The 22,327-nt window shown below is 42.8% G+C and overlaps 1 protein-coding gene across 9 annotated transcripts in view; it reads left to right on the forward strand.

The window, feature by feature from the left end:
- The window catches only part of LOC135911319 (CREB-regulated transcription coactivator 1-like), a 149,118-nt gene that overhangs the window by 116,385 nt on the left and 10,406 nt on the right, over positions 1-22,327 (forward strand). For all 9 annotated transcript variants that reach the window (XM_065443545.1, XM_065443541.1, XM_065443543.1 and 6 more), the window contains one exon: positions 16,039-16,323. In XM_065443545.1, coding sequence (XP_065299617.1) covers positions 16,039-16,323 — 285 coding nt within the window. The remainder of the gene's footprint in view (positions 1-16,038; positions 16,324-22,327) is intronic.

Raw genomic sequence — 22,327 nt, forward strand, 5'->3', positions numbered from 1 at the left:
GTTTTATTATGAGTTCTTGAATACTAGTGACAGAATTATAATGTGGAGTTGCTGTGCCATCATGCTAGTTAGTACAGTTAATTCTCAATATAACAAATTTAAATATAATGAAATTCTCGATATAATGAAGTATCTAACTTTTCATAACCTCTTGTCCATAGAACACTATGTAATTAGAACCACAATATAATGAAGTGTGTTTGTACGGGATTTTAATATAATGAAATTTCGATTCCACAGCAAAGGACCGTCGAGACAATAAATGGAAACTTCCGCGGACGCAGATGGTCAAATAATTTAATTACAAGTGGCTGCTTGCAAATGCACCTCCAAAATCGCAATTGCCGCAACAAGAGTGAATCAAGAGTGAAGCCGCATCATGTTTCGTGTAAAGCCCAAGTGCTATAAAGTCCTATCGCGCCCCAAGCACTTAATGCTTTAGGTATGAGTGATTGTGCAAGGGTGAGAAAGAAAAATGTGGCTTCACACATGAATGGAACCAAAGGGAAAGAGGGGGAGGGGAGCGAGCTCGCGGTAATGCGATCAAGCGCGCGCGAGGAGCGGGGCAGGGGTGGGCGCCGAGATGGGGCGCAACTTGGCGGGCGTGGCGATTTTTGGCACACGTCTGTGCCGTGGCTGCGCATGGCTGTAAGTGCGCAGCTGAGCACACACAGCCACGCACCGTGCTTTAGAGGTAATCTGTCGCGTGTGCAAAGAGTGGACGTGCCGAGACAGTGTGGCATCATGTAAGCTGTCTTCCCGCACATTTAGTATTGAAGGTTGCGTAATCTCGAGTTTCAGTGACCCTTTGGAGCGAGAGGCAAACGAGAGGTCCCAGCCGCCGGTGTTTTTCCTGATAGCGTCATCCCAGTTTGGGCGACTCTATCAGCCGCAGGGGCCGAATGCATGCGAAAGTGTGGATGCCTTCACATAATTCGTACCACTATTGTGAAGATGTCATCGATGTGGTATGAAACCATATCATTCGTCGCTCACTCACAAATTTATCAAAAGGAATTGTTTTCTCATTCAAATATATATTTTTTTTCGATCGCCCGATAATTTGAAAAATTGTGCGGCTCCTTTTCGTGTCAGAAAAATTGATCGGCAACTGTACTTATTTGCATAAAAGATTGAATTTTAGTACAACAAAATTTCTACATAACGAAGCAAATTGCCAATTTTACCTACTTACTTGAATGTCCCAGTGGAGTCTCAAATTGTGCACAGCATTAACCTCTGTTTCTCAATTATTGGAGCTCTGTCTTCGATAATATTGGTGCCTTAGACATTCTTGAGCATTAACCTCCTAACTGCCATTCATTATTTTTTAGAATTTATGGAAAGTGCAGATTTCTTTTTACCTGCATTTACTTTACCACAAATCTCAGGCCAGAAATTCATCAAAAGATATCAGACCAGAAATTCCTACAGCCGTTTTCTTTACTGCTCTTTATAAAATAGTACAAGACCTTGTACAATATTTATTTATGTGTCAAAATTACAGGGTTGTGCAGCCTTTGTCATGATGAGTTAACTTGTGTTTGGCAGTTAAAGGGTTAATTTATTACTTTAATTTGACCTAATATTTGCTTTTAGTGTCCCTTTAAGCTCACCTTTTATATAACAGTGCATTCTAAATGCTATTACTTAATCATTTGTGCATCTTATATGGAACGAACAATTAATGTAGTGACAATAGATCGCTTTAGTTTAGCATCCGCAGCCTTTGCGTATGCAACACGCAAGGGCACTGCGTATACAAGTAGAATTTTGTCAGACTGCTTTTAGTCAAAAACATTTTTTTTTGTCCCCATTTAGATTCAATCCTACGTCTGTTACTTGTGAGCTATCATGTGGTGCTTGTGTCATCACTGTGCCACTGCCCTTATGCTGCCTCCTTTGTTGTCACCAAGCAGTTGTCAAGTCATCATTTTCATCATCCCACAGTCATCACCATCATTATAATTTTTATCGTTATTGTTTTCCTTGTTATCATTTTGCTAGTTGCTGCATGGGCGGTACTTAAGGCTTTTCTTTAAGTAGCTTTCTGGCAATTTCTTCCATTCTGCCATGCACATTCTATGCATGTAAATCGAAGTTGTGCATATTGTCAGCAGTTCTTTGTTTTATCTGGTACAAAACTCGTGACCCAATGGCTGCCATAGAAGTCTATGGTAGAAAAATATGCATAAGCTGTTTTGCATGCACATTACCCTGTCTTGTACAGCTTGCTGACTGTACACAACGCAGTCTACAAACTGAATCTATTCTTAAAATGAGGGAATAGTATATGTACAAAAGTCCTTTAACAGATTTTTCTGGTCATGAAACTCTGGCCTCAGCTTCCTGTAGTGACAGTGCCAGCCGCCAGGGGTGCCACAGTCTGTGAAAGTGCACCTATCTGCAGTGGCTGTTGCAGGCAGCCATTTTGCTTCTTTCTGGTGCTCTTCGGTTAATTTCTTGTTTTATTTTGGGGCAGTTTTGCCGTACTAGTTTATATTCAAACTTCAACACATGAGCCTGCTTTCTAAATTAAGGCAAGCCCCTGATAAAAAGTAAGTGACCAATCACAACATACGGCTGCCAGGAGACACATGGTGTGAATTTGCATGTGATCCTTCGTAAGACACATCGGGAGTCTGATTTGCTACATATAACGACTCAAAATATTTTGTATCTTCACCAAGAAGGTAGAAAAAAAAGAAAAAAAAAGAAGGAAATGTCTTAGCATAATGCTTTTTTGTTTTAAACCTGTTTCACATGGTGCAAATTTACTTGGGATTTCACACTTGCAAATTCACAGGTGTGGCAAATGGGCCATCAGCCCCTTCGTTGGTGCGATTTTTTGATGTTCGAGGTGCTGAACTTCTCCGTGAAGAGGCACACACAGCGAGAATGAAGAAGCACTGTGACCTGTGTGGTTGATAAAGTAATGAGCTCGAGCTCAAAAAAAAGTTTCACTTTGTTTTCATCGAAGCGGATCAACACCAAGAGTAAATTAGTCTTCCACTAGGTGCTTGCAAATGTGAAAATTGCAGCTGTTACAATTCTTGTGTGTGAAGCGACCATGTGAAGTTCACATTTTTTGGAAATCGTAGCTGCGAAAAAATGCAGTGTAACATTGCACCATGTGAAACAGGCTTAACACAAACAATGTCAATAAAAACACATCTGCACACATGCCCAGAGTTATTGCAACGGTGCGCCATCCACAATGTCGCCTATGCCGACACTCGCTGATTGATGGATAATCACTGCAAGCCGGTAAGTGTTAGTTCGCTGTCGTATCTGGCCATGCTTGCGATGCTGCCATAGCTAGTTAAAATGCTTATATTCGTCAGCAAAAATTATGGGAACAGAAAATACAATTTGTTTTTGCAACGCTGTTGGTAGTGCAGAGCAAGACATTTGGAGGATGCTTAAGCTTTGCCTTTAAGAGTGGAATGTGATAGCATTCAAAGATCCCCGACTGCTTCTCGCGCTTCCTGGCCACTGCAGCGTATGTAACGATAATGTTTACTGGGAATTGTGGGCGGCGAACGCTAAGCATGAAGTTCACTTTCACTTTATTCACCTTAAAGACCCCCCTGGGGAATATTGCATAAGGGGTGGGTCAATATATTAAACAAATAAATATAAGTCACTGCTTTATAATATAAGTGGTTACAGCATTCGTGTATGACAATGAGCACGTAATGGTGACAACATCGGCAGGGGACGGTGTTCCAGTCCACAACAGTGCAGGGAAAAAAGGTACCTGAAAAATTCGTAATTCGAGAAAGAGGCTGGGAAATCTGAAACGGGTGTGCAGTGCGGTGAGATATGCAGGTCGGATGAATAATGTAAGGTGTTTGAGTTAGAGTGCTATGGTAAAACTTGTGGAGTAAACAGAGGCTGGCGATGCGGCGGCAAGCTTCGAGGCTTTCGAGACTGAAGTTCTTCTTCAGGGATGAAACGCTGATGTTATACGAATATGAAGAATGGATGAAGTGAATGACGTGGATTTGAACAGACTCGAGTGCATTTTTTAGGTATATTTGGTGCGAATTTCAGATCGGACTGACATACTCAAGTTTAGGTCTGATGAGGGTTTTGTATGCCAGCAGTTTCACATGTTCCGGCTCATGACGAAGATGACGTTTTATGAATCCTAGAGATCTGTTGGCAGATGATATGATTGCGGTAATGTGTGTTTGCCAAGAAAGGTCACTGCAGAGGGTGATGCTTTCTATATGTGATGCTTTCTGGATGCTTTCTATAGGTGAGTTAGCAACGGCATAGGAAAAAATAAATGGGTTGTGTTGACAATGGAATGAGACCAGCATGCATTTGTTAGCGTTTAGCGTCAATAACCAGAGGCCATACCCATTCATGGACGAGTAAAGGTCATCTCCAAGGGTAGCTTGATCTGAAGTGTTAGTAATAGTATGATAAATTACACAGTCGTCGGCAAAGATACGAATTTTACACGATACTCTGAGTGCCAGATCATTAATATACATGAGGAACAAAAGCGAGCCGAGCACAGATCCCTGCAGTATGCCCAATGTTAGAGGAGTTCTGTAGCTATGCTTGTTGATAGAAATGAACTGAGAGCAGTTAGTTAGGAAATGTTTAATTCATGCTAGAATATTATGGTGTACATTTAAAACAGCGAGATTTAGTAATAGGCGTTGGTGTGGTACTTTGTCAAATGCCTTCGATAAATCTAAAAACAATGCATTGGTCTGCAGGTTAAAGTCAAAGTTAGAACGTAAATCGAACGTGAAGATCGCCAATTGTGTTTCGCAGGAGAGTCCTCTAAGAAACCCATGCTGAGCCGGATGAAGGAAATTGTTGAAATCTAGAAAGGTGATGATATGTGAATAAATGACATGTTCCATGAGTTTGCAAGGCCCGCTGGTTAACAAGATGGATCGATAGTTTAACGGAGAATCTTTTTTAACTGATTTATGAGCCGGAATGACCCTCCCCGCCTTCCAGTCGTACGGTAGGGTGGGTGCCTGTTGAAACCAACTGAGAAAACAGTAAGGAAACATATATGGCTGAAATATGTTGTGTTTTTTAAAATTTTTGAGTTGATTTCGTAGACTCCAGCAGCTGATGAGAGTTTAATTCTGTCGACAAGGTTCATGATGCCTTGCACAGCGAATTCGATTGATGTCATTGCTGAAAGTGTTACACTAAGTAGAGTTGGCAATGATGAGTTAGTTTTGTCTGTGAAAATGGAAACAAACGCACGGTTAGATATGTCTGCATATTCACTATCAGTGGCTTCTTCAGCTGCGGTGTTCGTGAGAATGATCGCGCATGTTTCTTGCCGGTTTTCTTTTTCCCAAAACATCCTGGGGTTATTCGTTAGGATTTTTGGTAGGTCAGTTTGATAGGAAGTGTGTTTGGTGCAATTAATTGCATCATAATATGAATTCTCGGCTGCATAGTATTTATCCCATACATCTGCACATAGGTTCCATTTCGCTGCACTGTAAAGACGTTTTCTTCTTCTTTCTAATCTTTTCAGATTGTCTGAGAACCACGGTTTTTGGTGGTTTGCACGAAACCCGATACAGGGAATAAATTTGTTTGTTAGTTCGTTTATCTTGTTTTACAGTTAAGCTGTGTACCTCTACCATCAAAGGAAATTTTCGTGTTGTTGGTGTGGTAAGCAGTTAACTCCCCATACATGGGCCGATCCCGAAGATAGTGCAATACCGACCCGACCCATGGCAGAGGTGAAGCAGGCGTTCAGCACTGCCCATACATGGGCCGATCCCAAAGATACATGTAGTGCAATGCTGGGCCGACCTGTGGCGGAGATGAAGCAGGTGTTAAGCACTCCCCACACGTCAGCCGATCCCGAAGATAGTGCGATACCAGCCCGACCCATGGCGGAGGTGAAGCAAGCGTTAAACACTCCCCATACGTGGGCCGATCCAGAAAATAGTGCAATGCTGGGTCGACCCACGGCAGAGGTGAAGCAGGCATTAAGTACTCCTCATACTTGGGCCAGTCCTGAAAATAGTGCAGTGCCGGGCCGACTCGCGGCAGAGGTGAAGCAGGCATTAAGTACTCCTCATACTTGGGCCAGTCCTGAAAATAGTGCAATGCCGAGCCGACCCATGGCAGAAGTGCAATACACCATTAAGGGGCCCACATACACAGCTTCACTGGTCATCCTTCTTCACAAAGTGGAAGGGCACCGAGCTTTTTTTTTTTTTTTGAAAACTGTCCAGTTATCACTGACAGACCGGCGATGAAACGCAGATTAAAAAGACGGCAGAAAAGCTTCTAGTTCATTGTTAATTACTTCGTAATTTCCTCCATCGTACATCCGGATGGTTTTCTTTAACGTTTGGTGGCGAGTGGGGGTAAACTTGAAGATGGCATGAATAACCTTATCATTGCTAATTTCACGCAAGTAATCGATGATAAGCTTTCGAGGTTGTTGGTTAGAATTAAATCCAGAGTGTTTGATGATCCGGGCGTAACGCGAGTCACTTCGAGCACCATTTGCCTCAGGTTAAAGTTTAAACACACGTCAACAAAGTCCTTTGCTTTCAGTGTTACCAGCAGTTACAGGGCCTACAGTTTGCCAGGTTATACTTGGGTCGGTAAAATTTCCCAAGAAAAGAATTTGCACGTTGAGGTGTTTGCCAGTAATCTGGAGGAGTGTGTCGTTAAGTTAATGCGTGAATATTGGGTAACCTTTAGCAGCCCTGTAGCAGACACCAAGGAGAACGGTTTCCGGCGCTGTATTTTAACCATAATATTTATAGGTCTGAAGCAATGTTAACAAATGAACATGGAATTTTCTTGTTAATAGCAATAAGAACACCTCCCCCACGTGTGCATTGACGATCATTACGGTAAACATTAAAATTCAGTAAGTCATCCAAAACCTCATTATCTGTGACATCGCTTGTTAGCCATGTTTCAGTTAAGATTATTATGTTGCTGCCAGAAGATGAGAGGAGATTAAGCAAGGCTTTGCACTTAGGAAGGAAACTGTGTACATTGGTGTAGATTATGGAAAAGGAAAGGTAACTCGATGGTTAGCCTGCGGCTGCTTGCGTGTTCTGACGGCGAAACAATTTCTAGGCAATTTCTTTGATTGACTGTGTTCCTTGGTCAAAGATATACTATTTAGGTCCCATGTGCAGCGTTTTGTATAGAACGGAAAAAGGTCCAGACTTAGTCCTGACGAAAGCCACAAGGTGCCTTCGTGCTTTCGAACGGGTCGAGAAAAATGTTTGCCAATATTGAAACCTGTGTTATTAAGCTGAGGGCCTTTTGAAAGGATAATCACTTTTGTTTTGAAGAAAGCCAACTTTAATATTACCGGTCCCTGGTGATCTGTGCTGTGGTGGCCTAGACGGTGAGCGCACTCTGTGTCTAGGTTTGATTACCAGGTTCAGGCTATCAAGGCAGTGCTGGATGATTATTTTCTCTGATTTTTCGTAACATTCTTCTTGAGTTGGGAAGTCCATAGAATACTAGGGTATTTCTTCTCAAGCAGTTTTCGAGATCGCCAAGACATGCATCTAACTCGGAAAGCTGGTGAGCAGTCCTCGCAGTGTTAGTTCAAAGTGTTTCGAGTTCAATTCACAGGGGGCTAAGACATTCGCATTGGGTATCAAGGTCAGCATTTGTTTGCTTAGGGCAGATATTGTATTATCTGTTGCTTGTTTGTAGTAATTGTTTCTGGTAGAAATGCGACCTCTTGCGTGGGCTGCGACGGGGCAGAGGCGAGTGCCAAGTGGAGGTGTTACAAGGAACTTGGCACACTGCTCGGTGGCGTCCAAGATATTCCCGTGCCGGTGAGCACAAATGGCGGATGCCGTGGCCGGTCTATGAATGGTAGAAATGCTTGAAAAGGGTTTGTTTGAGTTTTCGCGTAACAGAATTATATTTTCTTGCATATGCACATCACAATCCGATGCTATCATGCCTGTTGGTTGTGTGTAAGTCGTACTTTATGATTTTCTACGTATTTTAGCTTGAGAAATTGAATTATTTCAGTAACTTCCTTGCGTCACATGGAGGGCCTGGATATACGGAGTTCTAAAATATTTTAGTTGAAATGACATCCAACGCTGGACGCTGGACATCATCACCACGGGACCCCGCCATCGGATGCCACCGCCGGATTTTCTGCGACACGGGGCCCTTTTTTGTTATCGCATTAATATGGCCACCAGGTGAGCTGCTCACTCAGCTGACAGCAGCTGACCACTGGGAAGGCCTAGCCCACCAACTTTCTGATCTGTGGTCGACGGCACTTGCAGTCTCGCTTCAGCTCCTAATAATTCATCAGCTCAATTAATGCCCGCACAATTATGCCACTCTTTGATTAGAGTACATCTGGTTTTTGCAATACATAAAACACATAATCATAAAATGGTGATTTCTTAAAAAAGTATATGGAACGTCAGCGCATTTTTAATGCAAGTTTGATTCTCGAAAATGGTGTCATCCGCAGAATTCTTTCCAAGTGTATATGCCTTGCAGTCTCACAGACTAGAATTTGTAAATTGCAATATCTACCATAAGATAATTGGTAACTTAATTAGTGAATTTTGTCAATTAGTCAGTTATGCATTTTTATTTTTCACGCAATGATGTCCACCCCTTTGAGTAAACCAGATCAACGAATGGAATTGTGCTGTCAGCCACAGGTGATCTTTAAACACTTTTAGCAGTCTTGGCAGAAATGCCTAGTGTATATGGGTCAACAGTTCTCGACTCTCCTTGTTTGCTGCCATTGCACTTGCCACTGTGTGTGTCCATTGGCAGATATCGATGAGGACTAGGTGAGGAAAAGAAAGGTGAGAGGGTCTCTTGGTCAAAAATGGCAACAGCTTGCCCTACTAACCTTTAGTGAAACTGATTACGGTAGTAAGAACCTCTGTGACTTTGGAGCATGCTGCTAGCAGACATGAAGGGGATTGATTCTTCATCACTGCGGGGCCTATAAGGTTGTCAATGAAGGCGGCAAAATGTTTTGCGCTTGGGATTCCAATAATTGGCCTTATTCCACAGTGAACAAAACTGGTGAGCTATCAGCCAACTGCAAATACCTTCAACATCACCGTTCCTTGCTAGGTACAGTTATGCTGCAGTCGAGCTTGGCCAGCAGCAAGTCTCTTGGAAAATGGACTGTAAGATTGCCACTGCAGATGCTGTTTTTTTTTTTGCTGTGAAAGCTCTTCTCGTGAAAGCTGTAAAACAGGTGGTCAAAAGTAGACTGTCAAGACTCTGAAGGACAAGCAACATGCTTGTGCTGATCCAACAGCCATTATGTAGTCACAAGCAGCCGAAATTTCAAATGATTTATGTCAGTTCTTTGAGTTGACTGGAAAAGCAGTGGCACAGGAAGCATGCTGGCTTTGAAGAAAATGCAACTTTGAAGAAGTTACAAATGAAGACCCTGTGTGTGCAAACGCATGCTCTGTTCAGAAATGGGAGAAACAGTTATCCTGCATGTCTTGGGAAACAGCTGCATTTCCTAACATTTGAGTTGAATGATGAGATGCTGGATAACTGGATTTTCTTGGCAGGCTGGTGAGGATGCTGCATCAAATGAATTCACTGAACGGAAAACTCTCATAGTTTCTTGGGAAAGTGATGATGATAACGACCAGGCAGGCTGACAAGGGCATGGACAATTTTGCACATAGCTTTTATACACTTGTCAGGATCCAGACGTAAGACGTGCTCTTTGCCTGTGTGTTATTGCTTGTGTAATAACACACAATAGGCGTAGGCTATAGTGCTATAGAATCCCCACTGGAATTTCAGTGGATTCCCTCGCATATCAGTATGTCTGGAAACGAAGCTGCTGACAGTCTTGAGTGCCAAGTGTTGACATATATGCCAACGAGTACTTCAAGACACTTTGAAACTTTTCAGAACACTTATTTTGAGCTACTCCTAATCTTTGGTGAGCCACTCTTGATCGTTGTGAACCATCTTTGATCTTTACCTTACCATCCCTGTGTGACCAAGGGACTCGGCCAATTGTAAGCATCATTACTGCACCGTATTTGTATGCTGTCAGCACAAACTCTGGCTTGGTGACATGAGATATGTCTATGAACCTCACTAGTGTGCTCGTTTTGTCATGATCAGGGAGACATGAAACACCATTTGTTAGACTGCCCAGAGTTCGTCAAAGAGCTAAGGACTTTCCTTGAAGGAGTGAAACATAGAGCAGCATTGTGAGTGACCGTGGAGGACTTGGTCTTTTCGCGCACTGGAAGTTTAGAAGGGACATGTTTTACCTCCTAGTGAAGTTTCTTGGATATACTGATTTTTCCCACACGTGGTAATGCTTAGCAGTACTTACTAATAGACATCACTCACTTGATGCCGTAAGACCCGACTTGGTGGAGTGTAGACATCATACCTTTGCTTTGTCTAGCCACTTTATTTATCGATCTTACCAGCTTTAGTGATAAGTGACATGCTTGCACCACATGTAGCCCTGTGGCATACTTGCATTACATAAGTTAAAATAGAAGCATAGGTGGAGCAATCGCTGGCGTGTCCTTTTGCAACGCTAGATATGCCTGTTCAATCCGCCTCCTGTTGTGCAGAGCAGTGAGATATTTCTGAAATGCTTCAGGAGTTACATGTAAATTTCTTTTTCTTTTTTAGCCTGGCTGTTGAAGACATTTGTAGCTGTAGATTCTGGCATGTTTGACTTTCTTCAGGCTGGAGTCATTTTTTTGCCACTGATACTAGCAGAATGTGGGTAGGATGAATGAGCAGAGGTAAAGTTTCAGGTGGTTTGTGCGGCGAGCAGGTACCAGTCAAGTTGAAAGCATTTGTTCACATGAAATAACAACCAGAAATTTTGGGTGTAACCGAAGAGATCCTTGTGATGAACTCTTAACATGTAAAGCATGCAAAACATGCAAGTGGCTGTGATGTGTATGGACTGGGAAGGAAAGTTTAGAACATTTGAGTTCGAAGAATGGTCATTGCTGTGGAAATTTATGCATAGATTTGAGAGGTAAAGCTGAGAAGGCTCTCTATGCTGTAGTGTGAAGGGACGAGAGCTTTGTTGGCTAAAAGTAGTCCTAGTAGTAAGAAATGAGGGTGGCCTAAGAAAAGGGGATATGAGCATCAAAAATAATTTAAATTTGAGGACCTCAGAAAGGAGTTGGTGACTGAATAGGCGACCTGGAGAAAACTAATAAAAGGCTGTGACCCCATATGGAAGTGGGACACAACTCGCTGAAGAAAATTGAGTGAGCGGGATGATGACAGTGGCTGCTAATGTGTCCTGCCATGCAAGATCTGACATTGTGCATTCTTGGGTGCTGCAAAAGCCATGTCCTTTCTGACACTTGCCACAAATGCAGAGGATAAGGAATTTAAAGGTGGAAGGGAAGAAATGGTCATTGTGGGTAGTGTACTGCGTGCCAAATATGCTCCAAGAACGCAGTCCGGATGCATGCTCTAGGGCAACAGTAGCATACATTTCATTCTCCTGGTTCGTCTCGTATGCACCTTCAGGCACAGTGCGTTATCAATGATAAATTGACATGCACCACATTTGCCACATTTTCCTCACGGCTTCATGCATGACACGCTAATGAGCATGTCATGCATGACACGCGAATCATCCGAAAACTTCCAGCTGTGTATGTTTGAAGAGTGTCCACTGGTCACCCAACAACACAGAATTCTTAGATATCTTAAACTAACTATGAAAGCTTCTAGATTTTGGAGTTTTGAAAAGCATGCGTGAGCAACCTTGAGAACATTCACAGTGCCAATGCACCATGCATTTATGTTATGGGATCTCGGGAGCAGCTGACACTACGTCGAGCGCGCTAAAGGGTTCTATTCTCGTGCTACCTGCATGCGAGCCCTTTTCTTCTTTGCCGGGTTTGGTGGCTCACAAACCGAGTAGAGGTCTGATGTTGGTGCTGGTGTGTGCTGATGATCAGTACGGGTGGAAGCAGGCAATGTGGGATGGCAAGACGTGGAATGACATGGCGGTTCAAATGGCGAGAGCTCTTGTGAGTGAGTGCTCGAGGTGACATATTGAGCAAGGACGGCTGGCCGCTAGTCTGCATAGAAGTCTGGGCCAAGGGATGACAGCCGGAGCCTGGAACAGAGCCGGAGCCTGGAGAAGGAAGAACATTGTTGAGAAGGAGAACCTTGTTGAGAAGGAAGTAGCTGTCGAGCTGGGTGAACCAGATACCCTACATGTTGATGTAGAATTCGTAAACATCTTATAACTGTAGTACGTCCGCTGGATCGCATGAGACCACGTCACTCGCCTTGGTAGAGTTGGTGTGATGACGCTGGCGTGGCTGGGCTTGGCAGTCTGGTTCACCAATTTATGGGAAGGCTGGGCTCAGTCGTCTGGGTCACCACTTTGTGGGAGGCGGCGTGAAGAGGTAGCTGCCATAGCCATGATATATTTTGGCTGGCGAGCCATGATGCTGCGAGATCTCTGGAGTGGCCGACGCGCTAGTGTGTTCTATTCTCGCACTATGTGCACACGAGCCCCCTTCTTCTTCACCGATTTTGGAGGCGATAGTCACCCTGTTACATGTTCATCTGTTGCTTCTAACGGTACATTTGTGCCTTTCTAAATAATGGAAAGCTGTAGTAAAAGGAAGGTGTGTCTTGGTAGCACTGTTAGTGTGTGTATTTTTATTTTATTGTTTCCATGGTTAGAATAGGGCGGGTTCTGTTGGACTTAGTAATTGACAGATTTCACCACAAGTCAAATGTAGACCAAGTAAAAATCCTGTTTTGGCAATTACATCTTCATTTTTTTTTTCTTCTTTCTTTTTCATATCAAACCAATTAAATCAAGTTTATTGCTTGGTTTGATTTGAGTGCTGCTATGGCGGGATTTATGGAACTTAAAAAGAGGACCCATTGCAACAAAATATCTTTGTTGCAAGAATTGCAAGCAAAAAAAGTGGACATTAACAATTTTTATTTCTTGGAATCACTCAGAATTGAGTGTTTTCTATGTCTGGATAGCTGTATCATGACTTAATTCTTTCTTCACACAAGTAGCTCCATCGGGGTGTCATCATCATGCATTCTTACGAAATTTCACAGGATGTTGCAAGTGTGCTAGAGAATGTTTTGTTTAGGCAGTGCACTGGTTAGCTCAGATGCTAAGTTGGAATAAGATATAGGTTAGCTTAGCCTCCTGGTTAGCTCAGATGGTAGAGCAACCTCCCCGGAAAGGCATTCGTCCTCTGTTCGAATCCTGGACCAAGACAACTTTTTCCTTGGCTGTGTAGTTTTCTTTCTGAGACATCCATATGGGTTGCCTTTGTAGCTTCATGCTTTATTTGGCTGGATGACAATTTTCTCTTTCAATAGCTGTTATGAATTCTTTCAGTTTTAAATGTGCTCACAGGCTGGACCACTAAGTTGGTCACCATAACCTGCCTCTGCCATTGTTTTGATTACGTGTGTGGACATTGTGTAAACACTTCTTCAACACTCATAACAGTTGTACGGCACTAGCAGTAGTGCTAAAAAATTATTGTGCAAGCGTATTTCATTTAACCTAATATCACTGCCTACTGTAACTAGGAACTGTGTTCAATATTGTAAGCAATATTGTTGCTGTATAAGTGATCCCAGAAGAGCACCACTAGGTGACTCCAAGGTAAGGTGGTACTTGGAAACACTTTTAAGGTAGGTGAACATATGTGTCCGTTTATTAAGCATGTGACTGCCACAGTGAACTAGAAGTACATTCTGTAACACATACTTTATTGGAAGCCAGACTAAGCAAAAAAAAAAGAAAGAAATTATAAGTTGCCATCAAAGCAGAGGTTTGGGGCCATGGCTAATGACAGAACCTGTTTCACTGCTTGTCTTCAAACTGTGCACAAGGTTGCCATAGTAACAAGCTTAATCACAGCAACAAAATGTAGCAAGAAAGCATAAAAAACGAGTTGTTACAGAGCCAAGCCAAGGAATAAATGCTGCTGTTATGGGCAGTACTGAGGTTCTGCTTGAGTAGCTCTCTGCAATTTCTTTTTTCCTAACTGGCTTTGAACAATGTGTGTATGGTGTAGCTAAGCGTGCTCAATAAGCAGGCTGTATTGTAGTCGCATTTTTTATGTCGTACCAGCTCATAGCGCCGATACAAAAAATTGACAATAGGTAGGATTGTTAGATTGCCCTTCTGGGGACTTCAGAACATTTGCTTTATCCCCAGTTGCAAAGGAAGTTGGGACTATAGAGTATGCTCAATACTTCTACAATTCATCTCTGCTCAAGGCAGAGGGAGCTCATTGGTAGCTGTGCCAGTGATCTTGGAGGTCATGCTCTGCCGTGCACTTCTGCCTGCTTTGACTAAGGGGATTGCATAGAGGGGGAAATGTTGGCAGGGTGCTGTAACGGGAGGCTGCACCTGCAAGTTCTGTGAAAGAATCAATAAAATGTGATATACCGCATTTTGTTTTATGTTGAAGTGTGACGTCAATAATTTTTTTAGTATCGGCAGTTAGCTACAGTTTGGCAGTTGTAAATGGCAAATTTATTAAAATCTAGGCCTACCCTTGAAATTCGAATGGTCAGAAAAAGAAAAAAAAATTCCTTGAATGTAAGCTGAATGAACAAAGGACATTCCACTGCAAAAAGAACATGTATGTCATTGTAGTTTTTGATGCTCATTGCAAGCACGTGCAGCAATCACATCAACATCATTGGCCTTTTGTTGAAATTTAATTTTTGCTGAGGTGACCATTTGCTTGCAAGCATGGGTGTAGGGAGGGGCATCATGAACACAGGTGTGTAATGAGGTCAAACAGAATGACACATGCAAACACGGCCTCTAAGAACAATGAGACACTATTTTCAAACAAACTGTTCAATGCCAGCCTGTCAGCTGCAATCATGGTCTCTGAGCTCGGGCAGTATCCCACCAGATCTAGTGGCCACTGCAATATAGTGGCCACGAAATGACGTTAAGTGACGTTGCAGCCAAGCTGCATTTCTTTATCTAAGTCAACACCTGACTTTCGTACATTAAGAATTTAAAAAAAAAGTATTGGTTACATACAAGTAAACACAGTACTCGCAGATTTCCATTATTGGATCTGGTAACCTATTTTCACAGTGGCACCACTATTATTGTCCTACACTTACAGTAAAGCCTTGTTATAACAAAGTTGAAGGGGGGGGGGAGCCAAAATATCGTGGTATATCCATTAGTTCCCTTTACTGCAATATATGCGCAATGTGGTACACAGCCTTTATTGTGCATAGAATAAAACGACTCTATTGCCCGTGGAACTGCTGCATGGCCACATATGTGATGAAATTTTAATAGAACAGCAAAAAAAAAAAAAACCGTTTGGCAGGCTCAACACACGACTTCTTAGCACCCGACACAACTGCCTTTGTGATTGCTGCTTTCTCTTCGAATCTGATAGTCTTTAGTTTCTCCTTCTCACTTTGCTCGTATGTAGCGTTGTGAAAATGGTGAAATGGCGAGGTTGAAGAAAACAGCTTGAATCGTTATGATAGAGCAGTATGTTGCACGCAATACGGTGTGCTGACTACGCCAGGCTAGTTCATTTGTGTCCATAAAACCCTGTGGGTCTGTAGACCACAGATTCAGAAATATTATGTTGGGCCATTTTGCTGATGACAGTAATGTTAAAGAGGTCATTCTTGGTCACTAGTGGCCACATGCCCGCTAGAGCGGAAGGCAGAAACAAGCATCCGCTAATATTTTGGTGCATATGAAAGAAAACATGATTAGAACTATTGAAGCAAATTCGGGACTGGTGGTTCTCGTAATGTTGGTGCAGCTTTGGGGCGCTCAATTGATAAAACGGGTAACTGAATATAGAGTGGCTGAACGGGCATGTTGGTTACGTTGCATCTTGGTTAACAGCTTGACCACCTGCATAGGAAGTAAGAGAAGTGACAGGAAAAAGCGCTTTCCTGTCGCTCTTCTTACTTCCCATGTAGATCATTGCGCTGCTAACCAAGATGAATAGAGAGTGAAGCAAATTTTGTTGATCTATGCAGACGCCAGCCAGTCCTCGGCCGCGGCAGTTGTACCAAGGCGGTGCACCACCTTCCGAGCGGTCAGGCAGTGCCCCTGCATCCCCAGTGTCTCATGGTGCACCATCTCCTGTGTCTTCTCCAAGTGCGGTGGGCAGTCCGTACGGCTCCGGTGGTTACCGGACAGGGTCTGCCCTAGGCAGCACGTCACCCTTGCAGCAGCAGATGGAACAGTTCCGGGTTGCAGCCGGCAGCACTGATGACTCTGCTTCACCCTCTGCCATTGCAACGCAGAACCAATACTTTGTGGTGAGTGCTGAAGACATGCCATTAAAAAGCAGCTGTTGTTGCCTGTTGTGGTTGTGTGAGTGTAAACTCTGTTACCAGTGTTGATGTTCGACATGTAAATCGGCTACCTGCATCAGCTGTCTATGACAGGCAGCTATGACAGGCAGCTATGACAGGCAGCTATGACAGGCAGCTATGACAGGGAGGCTATAACAATGGAGTTCTTTTGATTTTCCTGTAATTCATCAGATTTCACTAACACTATAGATTGTACTCGACACTTCATTGTTACTTCGGTTGTCAGCTCGACTGCACTGTTGTGAAGCAGCTTTAGAGGCTGTGGCTGTGGGTCGCTTTCACCTATAGTTATTCAGGCCTTATAAGAACGGGTGACAGTGCCATGCACACCTCTTGCCGTTGAAAAAGAACCTTTAAAGGGACTGACAACTGGCCAGAATGTATGGTGAGACGTTGATGGAAATGAAATAACCATGATTTATAGTGATAGGATCCAGCATACTGTTCGTGATTTAAGTAGGCATTATAATGTTAAATTGGCAAAGAATGTCTGAAAAACCAGTAAGTGGTAAGGCCTGGTGGTGAAATCTTCGTACTGCAGATGTAGTTTATGAGATGTAGTCTGTGAGATGTAGTCTACGACCTAAGTCAGCGGTTATTAGGTACAAGATAATTATTGCTTAAAAGTGCAGTTGCTCTATTATTAGACACTTGTGCTTTATTCTATGCTTCGGATATCAAGAGCACATGCATGGCTATGGCAACACGCTGAACTGCGTATCACATGTAAAAGCGTTTTTCGTTTGCGATCCGATTGGTTTCATTTTGTCTGGTTAAATATCAAAGCAGTTGGACAGGAAATTTTGAAAACACGGAGCAGTTATAGCAGAAATAATTTAACGCTTTGGAATACATTAATCGCAGGAACACTGACTTGATAAACAAAATGGTACTTTCTCACACTTACGGCCGCACTTGTCGCCCGCCTCTCGCGAATGCTGGCGTATGATCGCTACCGCGCTCATCTGTCACCATTTTCAGCATGCTTCCATTGAATGACTACATCCTCACTGCATATAAAAAAAACTCTGCTAAAAAAGTGTTCCACACTGTTTTCCACGTTACTACTTCATGATTAGGCACTTTGATAGGTAAGCTTTCCATTGCATTAAAAAATATATATATATAGGTGCCATGAAAATTGGCTGTCAGTCCCTTTAAACTCATGTTATGTCAATGTCCTTCATATGACAGGCAAAGACCCTTCGCCTGTGATAGTTTCAAAGTTAAACAGTGGATTGCTTATGGAGGAAAGGATTTTGGGACCTTGACAACAGAAGACTTGTTTGTAAGTCAATAGAACTTTGTTGGGCTTCCTCAGTCTAAGAGTCTGTGTGAATGCATATGCCAGTCTGGTGAAGGATCATGTCCATGTGTGCTGAAAGCAATAGCTATTTCATTTTCTACTATCTTTTCTGTCCCTTATCTCCTTTTTTCAAGCATAAGGTATAGCCAGAAGCATTTAGTTCTGGTTAGCCTTCCTAACTTTCCTTCTCTCCATTTTGTAAAGAGCTGTGGTGATTGTGTTGTGAAATTGCCCATTTACTAAAAGCTCTGCTCCCAAGTGCGCCTTTTATTGTTCCAAATTGTTATAGAAGAATCTGGAAGACATCATGCTTTCAAATATGCTTCACAACTGTGTACTTATACTGTCGATTTCTGTTCATTTGACCTTGATGGGGCCAACGGAGTTGATGTTTCATCCAGAGTGTCGAATTAAGAGAAGAGGCAGGAAAAAACATCCACATGATTTGCCTGCTTCATTTTGCAGTATTTAACACATCAAAACATGTCCAAAAATTTCTTGCTCATGTAGAACCCAGTTTTTATGGGATCATAGCGAAAACAATGTGCACCGTAATCTAAGACCCATCTGATTTTATAACATTGAAAATGTAGCGTGTCTTTGATTCTGGCAATCAGGAATAGGACAAAAATTGCAGAGTTTACTTTACAGAATTGAAGTTTATTTACCTGTCCATTGCCGCCAACCTCAGCTTTTCATTGCTGTGGATGACGACATGTTGCCCTCCTCTCAGCACATTGTCATTTGAAATTCAGCATTTCTCTTTCCACTTAATTACAATTGCAAAGAACGGGATGGGTGCCTCTGCCTTGACTAACCTCTTTACCAGTTGTTCCTGTGACATGTACACAGTGTCTGGAGTGCCTAAAATGTGATGCGATTCTATTGCCGCTAGCTTAGCATAAAACTATGTTTTCCTTTGCATCAGCTTTTGTAATTAAAACTTCGAAAGCGGCACATTGTCATTGCCACCCTACGCGAAAACTTGTTCTGCTGCCAATCTGTGATGACAGTAACACTGGCTCTGTTGGCAGGCTGTTGCTGCCGCAAATGCGGTTTAGGTTTCGTATCTGATTGTAACATGCATGCAATTTTTCGACCAGTTAGCTTTGAAAAAAGGGCACATGTTAGAATTGGGTAAATAGGATAGTCATTTATTGTAGCCTCCAGCTTTTGCTTTGAAATGTGCCAAAGGGAGGCTGGAAAGGGGGGTTTTCAGTGGGAGATAATTTGTCTTTGATACATCCACTGTCCTCTAGTGCAACTAAGTCTGATACTACAATGATTGGTGTCGCCGTTGTGGTCAGGCATATGTGGGCTGGCCAGTCAAGTTCAAAACATTGAGTAAGGGCTTAATTTAGGATTTAAATTGGGGAGAAAACGAGGTCAGTTAGACCATCTTCATTTATTCAAGGGTTCTGAGGGAGGCCATGGGCTTTGAGGAAAAATGAAGATGACAGTGTGTGGGCTGTGGCTGCACTATTCCAGAGCTGGCTTGGTTGTCTCCTGTGTGTGCCTCGATGGCTCCCTAAATTCAGGAATATGGCTCTCTCAATAGCTCAGCAGTGGGACAGTTACAAAACAACTCCCCCCCCCCCCCCTGCCAGAGAGTGCGAGAAAAAATAAACATGTTCAAGCAAAAATAAAATAAGAGACAGCAGAAAAAGCATGGGAAAGTACATACAAAAGAAGAAGATGTTGGAGTAATGCTGACGTAACAATGGTTACTATCTGCAGAGTTGTTTGACATGTGTGCAGTTAGGAATAGGAACAGTTTACAATCTATGTACAGGCTATGCGTGATGTCTACTGTGATCGTAACCCTAGAGAAGTAGAGGTAGTAAACGAAAAGAAGTGCAATTCGGGAGCAGACAAGGAAGGATATGCGAATAGCAATTGTTGAGACTGAATCAAATATGAATTGAATAGTGTAAGAAATGAATTGAATATAGAATACTTTTCATATAGTTTTTGAATAATGAGCAGCTATTTTCACAATTGATATAAAACGGTATTCATATCCTCCTATTATTCATAAGCTTAGCAATTTTCCATCATTACACTTCGCATTATCAAGTGTTGTTTATCAAAATGCACAAATGGAGCATTAGGAACAATTAAGCAGTTTGTTCGCATATACAGGACTTTTAGAGAGTGCAAATGATCCCTGTAACATGGCCTGTTGCGCTATGTAAGTTCTCAAGTTATGTGCGCATGTATGCGCATATGCCCTTGGGGATCAAATTATCATACTTTTGCTCCAATTTTATGTTTGATCGTGCACAATTTACATTTTAAATAATTCAAACACTGTAAAAAAATATTCAGATTTACGTATAGTGACTATTCGATTCAAAGTTTGAACAAAATAAGACACTGTTCAATCTAATATTTGAAAGTTTCGAACATTCTTAAGCCCTTGTAGACAAGGCAAGACAGCCACGATGTCACAGTTCAAGAGGCAGTCCCTGAGAGTGATGATCAGGGTATCGTTGACGATGCTGGTGATGAGGCAACATGGTAGAATATTCGCAAGAGACTCAAAGGAAACTGAAGAAGGTGGGACACAGGTGGTGTGTCGCGTCTTGCAACATGAGATGCAATGCCTAGAGAAGTGACGTAGGTGTCTCTTGCACTCGCAGCATCATAGTGGTTGAGGCCAGAGTGGTAGTGGACCATATGTTGATGTGGCAGTCAGTAGCGAGAACATCTACCTGTGGTGGAGCGCTTAAAGTAGGCAGAGCTCTTGCGTGAGTTGTGGAATGTGCCTATAGACTTTTTCGTGCATAAGTATCCTGCTAGGTTGAGGTATCTGTTGAGGTTTGGATGGTTGTTGGCTCACTTGATGTCACAGTTGGGATTGTAGTAGCAGGTAAGGTTAATTTAGCATGCGCATAGTTTCACTAGGATAAGTTGTCAAACGATGTGTAGGGCATGAGTTGGGATGATGGCAACGTTGAGGGAGGGCTCGGTGGGCTGGCGCTGTGGTGGACAAAAGTATATGTAGTTCAAGTAGAGCCAGCACAAAAGCCCAGAGTGCATCATAATCCTGTGGCCCTGGAGGCAGGACATCACGACGCAGAGCAGGAGGAAGCACAGCTACGGTGATCTAGTGTTGGTCCTGCTGTGACCTTATTCCACGGAAGTAAAATCCTGCCTCGAGCTTGAATAGCCATATGTTCGAGCTTTCTGGCCAAAGCTTTAGGAACGGTGGTGGCTGGAGCTTGCTGTTCCACCAGGCAGGCTGCCATGCTGCCAAGGTGGTGACTAAGCAGGAGATAGTGAGGCCGGTTGGACTTTCCGTTTATTCAAGGGTTCCGAGACAGCACATGGGCTCCAAGGAGAAATGAAGACTGTGCTACTGTACCTGGATTGTGGCTGCACTGTTCTGGAGCTGGCTTGGTTCTCTCCTGCTTGTGCCTCGCATGCTCCCCGAGCTGGTTGGTAGCAGTGGGGCTGCCACAAAATAAAAGTTTTGGCCCCAGGAATGTATTGGTGCTGGGTGGAACATTCAGTTGGGATCAAATTAACTAAAAGAAATTGAATTTGCTGGAGTCACATTATCGAAAGTAAACTGTATATTGTTGCCAAGTTTAATTGCTTTGTGCTAGTTATTGGTTGGCGTGGTTGTGGCATAAAGGGACAGTAAAGGAGTACGCTAAGTCAGGCTAGACTGGTAATTTACACTTTCTAAACTCTATCTATGTTCCTTTCTTCTTTTCCTTTCTTTTTTTGTTAGAAGGCAAGTCATTGTGGGAGAAAATAAAAACCATAGGTTCGCTTCTCAAATTTAAGACCTTAATTGTGGCGTTAATGACTTCAGTATGGCAACAAACATTTTACATCTTTTTATATTTCAGGTTCTTCGTATGCAATGAAATGTCTAAAGAGTTACCAAGCTAAGTTGTCATTTGTTCTGCGTTTAATTTTACCTCCTTTTATGAATAAACGTAAGTGGAGCAGTGACACATGTTGTGCTGTGCTGACACAGCAATTTCTATGCAGCCTTTCTACCTCCTCCTTGCTCTACAATATCAGGCCACTGCACTGAATAAAAAAGTGACCTATGTGGTATACTGGAAGTACCTGTCTAGCTAAGTTAATATCATTCTTTAGTGCCCCTTGAAAAATCTGGTCAGCCCACGTAGGTGCTGAGTAATGTCATTAATTACGCTAGTTTGTATCCGATAATATTGGAAAGGGAGTTTGTGTTTTGAGGGTTTGTGTTGTAGTTTTATGCGCTGCACCCTCCTTTTCAACATGTAGGTGCTGTTACTGGTCATTGAGGTCTTTGTCGAGAAATGAAGTCGATCACATGGTTTTATTCAATATTAACTTATTTGAAGTGTCTGCTTGTACATTTAAGGGGTGTTCACACGAGAGAGCGATCCATTTCCTTGTTGCACCACATGACATTGTCATGCCTGACAAAGGCATGGAAGAGATCATGAAACAGTTCATGGACATTGAGGACGTTTTGTCCAAAGCTGCAAAAAGTCCTCCATGGCTGGGGAGGTGTTAGGTGCCGAGTTTAGCTGCTGATCCTGCTGGGCACTGGCACGCAGCTTTGCCGCTTTCGCGGGATGGAGTTCAGCAGAAACGACATCAAGGGTAATCCTTCCTCCAAGCCCAAATGATAGG

The sequence above is a fragment of the Dermacentor albipictus genome, chromosome 1, assembly GCF_038994185.2.
Source record: "Dermacentor albipictus isolate Rhodes 1998 colony chromosome 1, USDA_Dalb.pri_finalv2, whole genome shotgun sequence".
Classification (NCBI taxonomy): Eukaryota; Metazoa; Arthropoda; class Arachnida; order Ixodida; family Ixodidae; genus Dermacentor; species Dermacentor albipictus.